At 38.7% G+C, this 11,875-nt stretch overlaps 1 protein-coding gene across 1 annotated transcript in view; it reads left to right on the forward strand.

Annotated features, from left to right (window-relative positions):
• Nucleotides 1-11,875, forward strand: part of TBC1D19 (TBC1 domain family member 19) — a 104,900-nt gene that overhangs the window by 85,630 nt on the left and 7,395 nt on the right. Inside the window, exons 14-19 of the mRNA XM_019553301.1 lie at nt 687-771; nt 3,919-3,963; nt 6,902-6,934; nt 8,314-8,423; nt 10,053-10,144; nt 11,032-11,147. Coding sequence (XP_019408846.1) covers nt 687-771; nt 3,919-3,963; nt 6,902-6,934; nt 8,314-8,423; nt 10,053-10,144; nt 11,032-11,147 — 481 coding nt within the window. The remainder of the gene's footprint in view (nt 1-686; nt 772-3,918; nt 3,964-6,901; nt 6,935-8,313; nt 8,424-10,052; nt 10,145-11,031; nt 11,148-11,875) is intronic.

Genomic DNA, 11,875 nt, shown 5'->3' on the forward strand with positions numbered 1-11,875 from the left:
GGTAGGAGCCAGCACCACTTCTCTTGGAAGTTGGTTCCAGTTCCTAGCTGCCCTGACCGTGAAGTAGCGCCTCCTGATATCTAGCCTAAATCTAGAAAGAGACCAGGTTGGTCAGGCAGGATCGGCCTGGCACAAACCCATGTTGGTTACCCCTCAACATCACTTCCCCGGCAGGGCTGTCATAAATGTGGCCCTTGATAATTTTTTCAACCCTACCATGTTTATTTAATTCTAAGATGAGGTCCCCCACTTAACATATCTTAGAATTGAGTATGAGGGCAGGTGGCTGCTGTGACTCGGGCTCCTGTTCCTACCTGGGATCCAGCCATAGCCACAGCCACTGCTTGTCCTACCCTTTGGCTCTGCACTCCACCATCTTCCTACTGCAGCCTCTTCTTCCTGTCTCCCCCCTTCACCCACAGGCTCTACTTCCTCACCTGCCTCTGTCCTGCTTCCCCCCACACTTTGCCTTGCTCCATGTTCCATTGCAGCCTGGGGCAATGAGTATGGTCCCAGCTCAGCCCCATACATAGATAAATATCCAAGTCTTGTCAAGTAAATATGGTAGTTATGTTGTACAGGTGCATAAAATTTTAAAATGAATCAGTTGCCAATTGCATACTTCTGCATATGACATTGCTGTGTTGATGTAACAGTTCCCTGATGGTTTGTCTTGTTTTCTTCAGGTATTACTCTGCTTTTCCCGTGATACATCAGTACTGGAGCACTTTACTTACAGCAGTGCTACCCCACCCAAGTCATACATACGAGGTAAAGGAAGAACATTTTAAGTGAAGATTTCTGGTCATTCTTCCATAGACTATATCATATTAACATATATTATATGAATTGCATATTTCTTAAAATGCTCTGCAAAGAACGTTATTACAAAGAACGTTATTACAAAGAACATTATTACAGTTGTGTTCTTTTACTGTAGTTTTGTATGTATATTTACCTGTTTTTAAAAAAGCAGACTAAAAAATAGAAATCCCATGATGTGACATCAGATTCATATAATCATTAGCAGAGTTGGAAACTTCAGATCCACTGGAAAGGTCTCTGTCTCTTGTGCAGTTTGAATAACTGAAAGCGGTAGTAAATTGTCATCCTTTCTATAACGGCGCTAAGAAGAATATATGACCCTTTGAGCTTCAGAGATATTTGCTAACAGCAGAGGCTAGCAGAGACTTGAGAATCCTGTGTTTCATTCTGGGCTCTAGAGGGGAGTTTGCTTTGTTTCCCTCAGGCTTGACCTTTTTTTTGTCTCTTTCATTCATTTCTGATCCTCCTCACTCTATCAGTCCTTATCTCACTCCCACTTTCCCCACCTCATTGCTTTCTTTCTCTTTCTCACTTCACTCCCTGGCTCCTGGTCCAGTCACTACCCAGCCAGTCACAATCCCTGCTTCTGGTTGCATCTTCCACTCCAACTCCCATCTCAGTTTCTGTCTTTCCTCCAGCCCATCCTCCACTCCTAGTCTCTCTTACCGGAAGGATCTTTTTCCTAATCTGCTCCTCCCTTCTCATCCCCTACTACAGCATTGTTGATCTAGCTTTCAGTTCCTTCTGCATTTGAATCAAGTGGCTTCCTCATCTACCCTGTTTCATCCTTTGTGGTCTTTATTGTCTATCCACCTACTCAGAAACTGCTGAACTATTTTGGTTAAAGTTTTCTGAAAACATCAATGTCAGGAAGACAATGAGAGTGGAAAAGTTCTGCCCAAAACAGTTAAAAAGGTTGGCAATATTTTAGGAATGTTTTAGATTTGTATGGCGTTTCATATGCCTTTGTGGGTTTTTGTTTTTGTTTTGTTGTTGTTGTTTCTAAGTCAAGCACCAAAATCACGATTGGTGAAACCATGCATCCACCGAAGTCACTATTATAATTGCCATTGACTTCAGTGATTTCTAAACTAGGAGTCCAGCTGTACAGCCCTTGAAAGAAGGAAAAATCTAATGCATTTTTAGAACATATACCTGTATCATTTTAGCCCAGTGTTTTGGGACCACCAAGTGATATGTATATATGCATATCTTTGTGTGTGTGTGTGTGTGTGTGTGTGTGTGTGTACAGGTTTCCCTCACTTTATGCTGTACATGCATTCCTGGAAAATGGCACATAACTTGAAAGGGAACCCACTTCACAATGTAGCAAATAGGGATAAGTTCCAGGACTTCGACTGTACTGACCACCAGACCCATTTCTACCACTTTTACAAGAGAATTTTGGTACTTACCAACAGCAGACAGTATACACAAGCACAAGGTGCTATAATAACAGGGATGGCAACTACAGAAACATGTGTCGCAGACAACAAGCAAAGAGACAGATCCACCCAGGAAACTATATTTTGGTGTGCATCACTCCCACAATGCACCACACAAAGCAGCTGACTGCGGGCTTCCACCACACTGATTGCAAAAGAGTGAATTTACCTTGCCTATAATGAATGTTTGGTATAAAAACAGTCATCACATAAGAGCAAATTCAGACATACAGAACCTGCATAAAGTGAGAGAAACCTGTGCGCGCGCGCGCGTGTGTGTAAAATATATATAATCTAGAATGGATCTGCCCATTGCAAGGCTGATCATGAAATAATATATTTTAGTACTGCTATTGGTATGAGGCCAAATGAGCATCCAGTGTAATTTTAATGGGAAATTCCAGAACGTCACGGAGAAGGAAACATATTTCCAGTTTAGATAAGAGTTTTAAAAAATGAGATCTTTTTAAACCTACTTAGAAATGTGAGACAAATCGTGGTTCAAATGAATTAGTGGGCAGAAAATACAAGGTGATACATGTTCAACTTTTGTTTATTACTATTTTAGAGGTTGTGTGTGTGTGTATGTATATGTGTGTGTGTGTGTGTGTGTGTGTATGTATACGTATGTATATATAGGCAACAAATAAAAATTGATTAGTGGTCTTAGCCATTTAATTCTATTGATTCCTTGGTACAATAAATGTATATACTTTAAGTCTAGGTATTTTAAATTTCCTTCTGAGTTTGACAAAAAAATCTTTTCCTCTTTTTGCAGGAGATTCTGTTGTATTGAATTTACACAATACAATGATCAATTGATAAAAAGTTCCATGGTTCACAGATCCTTGTTCTTATCACACACGATAATTTTTTGAGGATTTAAAAAACGTTGTTAATAACTAGCAACAGTCATCTCTGTTCTAGTTTAATATTCTTGCATATCCTAAAACTATAGAAAGAAATTCAGAACATCTTTTAAAATCAGTTCAGTTGTGTTTAAAAACTTGTATATAAAGTATATAAATTGTAATATTTGAAATCACAGAGATCATTTAAAATTCCAATTGGGTCATGCTTCTATTTTCACTTTGTCAACTGTTTTGGTAATGCCAGCCTTAATGCATCATTTGTCTGTTTCTCCCTCTAACATTTTTGCATTTTCTTAAGCTCTACTTCTATCTTAGAATGCTCTTCTGCATCTGGCCTACTTCAGCATGCCCATCTTCATGATTTATCCCTTGAAGATGTCAACTGTGTTTGCAGTGTCCACACAGAGAGTGGATCGATAATACACTTGCTATCTAAAAACCCCCAAACTACAGAATCACTTAAGATGTATGCCTGCATGTGTCCACAGTCTATGTTCAGTGGTGTTATTGCTGAAGTACTATTGCTTCTGATCCTCTGTGCTGTTTATTACTTTTCCTTGCTGTGTAACATTTTCATTTTATGCTGGAGGAAAATAAATATCAGTTTTCTGTTTCTTATGAAATGCCTTGCACATTTTGGGATAATATAAAATGAAAAGATATTCCATTATTTATGAAGTTTGTGATTATGTTCCTGAAAAACAAAGTTCACATTTTGAAAGAGAGGGTTTTTTTACCATTCAGTCATATTTAAACACTCCTATGCTTATTTATAGGAAAACTTGGAATGGAAGAATATGCTGTTTTTTACCCACCAAGTGGTAAGTGTTATACTGTAGCCTCCTCTAGTGGGAGATTAGGAATATTGCAGCTTCTTACAACAATAAAAATGAAAACAGTACCAATATTTTAAGTTAACGTTTGACTGTGGTTCTGACAGCTTTGTTAATTTAAGGCTATACTATAATGAGCTTGAGCATTGGGCTGCATCTTCAGACAGGCTAAAGCACATGTACATTAGATCTGGCTTCAGTACCTACGTGAGGACTGGGGAATCTTATGGTGGCCTAAAGCATGTGTGGATGCTCATATTTCACTTCTTGATCCTGGTTTCAATTAAGTAAGTAATGAGATGGGTTCCCTGTCTGATCACCAGCTGTTTAGCACTTTTAGAAACTATGCCATAAAGGTACCGAACTGTATACTAACCAAGGATTTTTTGTAATGTCTTTAATTGGACCAACTGTATAGTTAGGATAGAAGTTTGACAAGCTTTCACAGCAGTATGTGCCTGAAAGCTAATCAAACTTCTATTATACCAGTTGGTCTAGTAAAAGATATTACAAAAAACTTTTGCCTGCCATATATTTTCTGAACCATCATGACTACAACACTCCAAGTCTCTCACTAAGCATGTCATTACTTATTTTTATTTAGAGGTAAATCTATGCATATAATTTTCAAATTAATGGTATTGATGTTGCTGTTACTGCAGCAGTTGATCTATCTTCTTAGCAGGAAAGTTCCCCACCACTTTGAGTCCTTTTATTGGCTGCTTATTGAATTTTATATCATGTTTAAGCTCCTTAGTCCTTGATTTCAAGATCCTACATCATTGATCTTTTGTCTGTATCTCTGACTTTGTCTTCTTCTGTGTCTTCTCTGTTCTGGCAATGTTGCCAGTCCCAGCACATACCCTTGGTCCTCTTCTTCCACTTCGGTATTGTTCTACACAGCCATCTAAGCATGAAGTATCCTCCTTAATCTCATTTGCCAAAACAGCTATTTCCCTTCATTAAAATCCCTTAAATCATTCCTCAGCCATCTAGGGTAACTAAAATGATTTGGAAAGGAGTGGAAAACTGACATGATGCAACTGCAAAGGTGTCCATGAACTCATTATTGAAAATCATGTCTCTTTTTCTCCTATTGCTGCCTCATTGTTAATGTGTGACTGCATCCAGATTATGTTAGATGTGATTGCTAGAAAGTATGTGCTTAAGAACTTTTGAATCAGGGCATTACTCTGATCTTGGAGACATTTAAGTATAGCTTTAACATTTAAGCAAATAAAGCAAATTCCATTGAAGCAACTAGGACTGCTCCCATGCTCAAATTAAGCATGTGAGTTTTAAATTAGTTGCATAGATGACTAAATGTGTCTAAATGGGACCTAGAATAATTAATTGTTTATATTTTGGACTGCAGAGTCCCCTAGGTGTCTACCATGGGAAACCTGAGCATGTTCAAAAGAAATCTAATTGCAGCACTTAAAACCACCTAAGCTCTGTTGAAGTTCATATTCTTGCTGGGGTGCACCTAAACTCTGCCCAAGTCCCTGAAGAGGTACAGTATAGTAGGTGTACATGCAGCACATTTAACATACATCAGTAGCATTGACTTCTGCTAAAAAATGAGGAGCCTGCCCAGTGCCCAGGTTCGAGGGGAAAAGATAAACCTTTTTATCTGTTGTAAGTTATAGTAGTAGTTATATATCACTCACCTAGGGAGTGAGAAATCTGGATTCTAGGCCCTCCTCACCCTGAGTGAATTTTAACCCAGGTTAATAGAATAGATTCTCCACCACTCCTGGCAAGCCTAGCTGTTAGTCAGCTGAGAGTGACAGGCCAGAAGGAGAGCAAACAAGAGAGCACGTGTCTGTTTAGTTTGGTGCTTACATTGTTGCTCTGGGAGAAGAAATCCTAGGGTCCTGTACTTGCTGCCAAAGCTCTGTGCATTGTATATTTAAATGGCGGTATGGTCATTGTTTAAAAAACACATAATTCTATGACCAGTGTCCAGAACCCATGTTGCTGCCACTTGGTCTGTTAGGTGCTTGTCCACCGAAGTTGAGCTAGGTATTAAGTGCCTAATGGCAACAAGTCATGCGTCTAAGCTCTTGAGAGGATGGGAATTCAAGTGCATCCCTGTATGGTAACATTTTCCCTAAATTACATTTTGCAGATGCCTCCTTATCCCCATTCTTGGTTCAGAGCACCTAGTCATGTAACCATGGGTGCATCTGCCCACACAGAGCAATAAACTCTGGCACTGGCACATATCACACCAGAGTTTATTGCTCCCAGGTGCAGCGTCTTCATGTGATCTTGGGACTAGCACATAGAGCTGGCTGGCAGGAGGCCTCAAGGGTCAGCAGGAGGCCCAGCTGCCAGCATGGGGCTGCTCCAGTCTGGCTTAACATGCTGCAGAGGAGCTGGCTGGGATACAAGGGTGCTCTAGTGCAGGACTAGCCAGCATGCAGCTCTATGCTGAAGCAGCCTCGTGCCTCAGCCAGTCCTGTCAGTATCTACACATACATTGCTGCACGTTAAAAAACACTGCCACAGGGTAGTACTTGTATTTACGAGTACTAAACTACAGCAAAGTTAATTCATTTCCTGTGGCCTAATAGTCGCATATGTGGATGCTGAGACTTTACTGAAGAACTAATTAGACCATGAAAAAACCCGTGAGTTGGCTTTTTGGAGGTGCTTGTGTCTTCCCATTTACTGTCTAGGTAGGGGTCTAGGTAGGGATCCTAAGTGCCACTACCTGGCCAAGTTGAATAACCTTCTGGCAGTGTAAGTGCAGGTGCGTGTTAGATTCCATTTTAATTTTGTCTGCAATATTTAGAGAAGGTAACATGCCTTGAGTTGTTCCCATTAAACACCAGGTACACATTGGGAACTGGAAAAAACTGTTGTATGGATGAACAAAGATAAAAGAATAAAAGATAAAATAAGCAACCTTGTTTTTTAGGTGTAATTCCTTTTCATGGCTTTTCAATGTATGGTAAGTACAATTTAAATATTAATATTTTAAGTAGTTATTCTGGATTTTTCCCCATAAATAGCAGTGTATTTTGTTCCAAGACTGATCTCTTTTCTAATATTATAATTCGTTGGTATGTAGGGGATCTCTTTTCAGAGAACAATTATCTGAGCATTGGTCTCCAGCTTCACTCATAGCAAAGTTCAAGATGTATGAATGAAGGGAGACTGTTTCAGAAGAAAATGTGATCTCACTGTGCATTGTTCCTCCTGGGCAGACAAGAACAACGCGAATGGAGAATGTTTTCTCATAAAAGTGTCTTGTGCAAAAAGTGGCATACATGTATGGCTGGTGAGGGGCATCATATTGAGGAATACTTAGGACTAAACTGCAAAGAGGAAATTAAAAGAATGAGTTTTGTGTATGCAATGAGTAATTACTGTACTTTTACTTCATACTAGCTGTTTTGAGTTTTCTCCCATTACTGCATTAGTGTGTCTTGTGTAGCCATCCAGATTATCAAAATAATTGAGATTAAAAGAATGTGTTCTATATACAAGTATTCTAGAAAAGAAGGATTTCTATATTTTTGTGGAAAAAAGCCATCACTGTTCAGTCACGGCAAGGCAGTTGGTACAGTTATGTTCAAATGATGGGGGCCTTTATTTCTGATCTAGTGAAGTTTCTGGGGGTTTTCTTACTGATGAATAAATAATTTTTTTGTTTCAAAGAGGATAAGTAAATTGGGTTATTGTATGGCAAGAAAACTTCAAGGGGTACTACTGCTGTTTATTAAAGGTACAGAATGTAAATTCACTGTTTGATCAGCAAAAGAGAAAATCCAAGGTTGGATGTGAGGATCTGGGTCTTTAATTAAAAGTACTGCTTGGATGATTCTCTTCCTAGCATCCTCATAGTGACAATGTGTTTCTGAGTAACTCAGTCTTCAATATATTAATCCTCACAGTGTCCCTTTGCAGTAGGTAAGTGCTATAGACTCCAGCTTACAGAGAAACTGAGACAAAGAGTGTGCGACTTGCCAAAGATTACATAGATAGATAGTTGAATCCAGACCTCTTGAGTCTGAAGGTAATGTCCTCGCTGCTAGAAAATCATATTTTTGATGCTCATGAATCCAGAGCTATAGAATAAGCAGGCTCCAGTTATTTGTACCTATATGAAGTACATGGAGTTGTCTTATGGTATGCAAATCCACCTTTTTTTTAAATGATAGAATCAAATATAAAAATAAACATGCCTTTCTAAATAATTCAGAATTAATGTACATATTATACTGTTATAAATATTATTGACTTATTTTCCTCATACTTCATGCACTTATCATTGAATATTTTAGCAGTTTGCTGTGTTGAGTCAATTCAATTTTTTTATCCTTTCAGTTGCTCCACTTTGTTTTCTGTACCATGAACCTTCCAAATTGTATCAGATGTTCCGTGAGATGTATGTGCGTTTTTTCTTCAGACTCCATTCCATCTCTTCTCATCCCTCTGTAAGTTCATTAGGAAATAAGATCAAATCAGACTTTATTTTTAGTTGCTATGGAATAATGTATGTTAACATGAGCTCTTTTTCTTAAGCATGCATTACTGAGAAATATCCCATTTTAAATGTGATAAAAAATGCAAGCAAGCCTGAAGTAACATTCTGTAGCTTTATTTAGATGTCTCTATAATAAACTCTCTGACAGACATAACTTAATAATGCTAATGCTTTAAGATTTTTGGGGAGCTGTTTCTTTTGTGTAATAAAGTCCTGAACTCAGGACACATTCTTAAGATTCCTATAGAAATCAGAGACTTATTTGCTACTGAAGTGCTTTCTGATCCATTTAGGTGCATGAGATATCGAGAGGTAGTGAAAGATTGACTTCCGTTTCAGTTTATTTTGTGTTTGTGATTACAATACTTTAATAATGAAGAGCCTTCTAGGAATTGACCACTGTAGTTTACATATCAGATTTTCAATGATGCCTCAATTTTGCCTCCTCTTTAACCAGTGCATCTTTGTGTGCTTGCGTACACTTCTTTTTAGTGCTTCTACGTGAAGGGAAATTTATGTAAATTTTGTTACTGACCTGTGTAAGTGTTTTGTGTTCAGACATTCAGAAGCAACTTGTGAAAGTTTTTTAGTTGCTGCATACTTAATAGTTAATATTATACACACTACAGAAAGTATAATAGCTTTCTTCCTTTTCACAAAAAAGCTTTCTTAGTTTTTGATAATATATTTTCAGGATAAAAACGTTGAATTTTTTAAGCATTGAAGCCTGAAAAGACTGCTAATAATGGGTTGTTCTTACCTGTATAAACTGTCAAGCAAAGCGTTTAAGAACAACAAGCTTCTCCAGATCATGACGTGGTATGCAGATGAATATGGTAGTTAATAAAGTTAATCATTAATAGATAGTTAATAAACATAGTTAGATAGATAATACATAATTTGCTGAAAAGTGAGTTAGGACCTAAACCTGCAAACTGACACTTGGGCATAAAAATGAAGGCAAAGTATATTGAGAGACAAATGATAGGTAACTTATCCTATCCTCGTGATAGCTATTCTGTCTAATAGCAAGTTTTGCCAGATTGGGCCTATATTTTGGGACTATATGGTAGCCCCGTACTCACGCCAATAAGGAAATTTTCATAGTAGAAAAAATTGACCTACTTTCTCTTTTAAAAATGTATCTCGCCTGTTTTGCTGATTATCAAAGATAATGCACAGAATTCGTATTTTTGTCAATGTCTTTTTGAATAAGATCAAGTATAGCAACTAGCACAAGTATTTTATCAAAATAAAAATACTTCATTGTAGGTCATTACTACACTTAGACCTTGACCATATAAACCTATGCAAGTAGCTTGGAGAAAAATGGAACTATTTATGTATATGATAAAGTTATTCACATATGGAACTGCTTTTATAGGATCAAGGCCTCAACAATTGAAGATATCATGATCTGTCTACTCTAGTTGTGAAATTATGACATTAATATTGTGTCTTACTGCTTAAATTAATACGCATTTGTATTTATACTCAGATATACTTTTATCAAACTTTACAATGGAAAAACTTTTAGTGAAAAATGTGTTTTCAGGATGTGATGATGTTGTTTTGCTAGGGAATTGTGTCGTTATGCTTGCTGTTTGAGACCCTTCTTCAAACCCATCTCCCACAACTCTTTTATCATCTTCGAGAAATTGGGGCGCAACCGTAAGTACTTGCTCCCAATGTGAAACTTGGCTCATGACAATCAGTGCAACTTATATTGTTCTGGAAATGAGGTTCTTTGGTATTTTAATCTAATAGTTATGGTTAGAGTAAAAGCACAGATATCATGTAGGTTTCCCAGTTTCTACTGAAAATCAATTGGAGTTGGGTGTTTAACTTTATTATGTGCTATCAAGTCTCCCCCTTGATATAGCTCTACATTATAAAATAAAACGGAAAGCTATTCTTCCAGTTTGCAGGAATTACTGTATTTTCCAGCCATTCATTACTTAGTAATTCTGCCAGATCTGCTAGAGAAAGCTAGATGTATTTCCTGGGATTCAGAAGATTTCTTTTTTTTTTTGTCATGGTCTCCCATAACTTTCTTATCAGAAATATGATCTAGAGCAATGGTGGTCAAACCGCACCTCATGAACCGCATGCAGCTTGACAGCATGGTTCTTGTGGCTCTCTAGGGCTTCTCCACCAAAGTCCCACCCACTTTTCCCCAAGGTGGCCCCTGCAGCCTTGCCAGGTTGCTCAGCACCTCCCCCTCTGCCCCTGCTCTGCAGCCATGCCAAGTTGCTCAGCACATTCTCTTTATCCTCCCCTCCCCCACCACACTCTGGCTTTGGAGATGGGGCTCCCAGGGTGAGTAACTCTGGCCACCCTGGTCTAGAGGAAGCTATGTTAAGGTGGGTACACAACTGGATTGTGGAATCTTTCCCACTGAGGGATTTTAAGAATAGGTTGGACAAATCTCTCTCAAGAATCGTTTTGATATTGTTGGTCCTGCCTTGGGATCAAGAGAGATACTAGATGACCTCCTGAGGTCCATTCCAACTCTGTTTTCTAAGATTGTGTAATTTTTACTTGTCTTCCAATTACAGACTACGAATATCATTTAAATGGATGGTACGAGCATTTTCTGGTTATTTAGCAACAGACCAACTCCTACTCTTATGGGACAGAATCCTAGGATACAACTCATTAGAAATTCTTGCTGGTAATGAAAATCTTATTTATAAATAGTTTTAATTTGCATGTAGAATTTAAAAATAATTAAAACATGTCTTACCAAGAGTGGGAAATTCTTTTCCTCTCATGATTACTGAGAACAGAATACAACTATTATTAAGCCAAAAAAATATAACTGTTACATAGGGAAAACAGTAATATATAAATATCCCAGTTCTTACAGAAGTTGTCAGTTAATGAAATACTTAACATTAGAGCATATGTAACAAATGGGTGTCCCAGGGCCAGTCTAAATGTAGGCCCACCCACTTGTCTTGGTGCCAGCCACCTGCCTCCTGATCTGCCACGCCTTCATGTTACTAATAATCTGATGTTAATTAGGTAGGAGGCTGTCCACTTATCTGCCCTGATGACAGGGGCTTATGTATACGACTCCGACCTCCCCTTATCATATCCCATGCCTTGCTGATGTTTCCTTCAGTGGCCCATACTAGGACCCATACACATACACTGAGCCCCAAGTCTGCACACACTCTCGGCGCTCTAGCCCAGACCTTAGGAATCAGGGCTCTGAGCCCTGTCCTAAAGCCTTCCCTGGGCTATCCCCTTATCCCTAACCCTGGCAGTGTGCGCGCGCGTGCAGGCCCGGGCAGTGTGTGTGTGTGCGCGTGCGTGCAGGCACGGGCAGTGTGTGTGTGTGTGTGCGCGTGCGTGCAGGCACGGGCAGTGTGTGTGTGTGTGTGTGTGTGTGTGTGT

Source organism: Crocodylus porosus, unplaced genomic scaffold (assembly GCF_001723895.1).
Source record: "Crocodylus porosus isolate Cpor-Errol unplaced genomic scaffold, CroPor_comp1, whole genome shotgun sequence".
Lineage (NCBI taxonomy): Eukaryota > Metazoa > Chordata > Crocodylia > Crocodylidae > Crocodylus > Crocodylus porosus.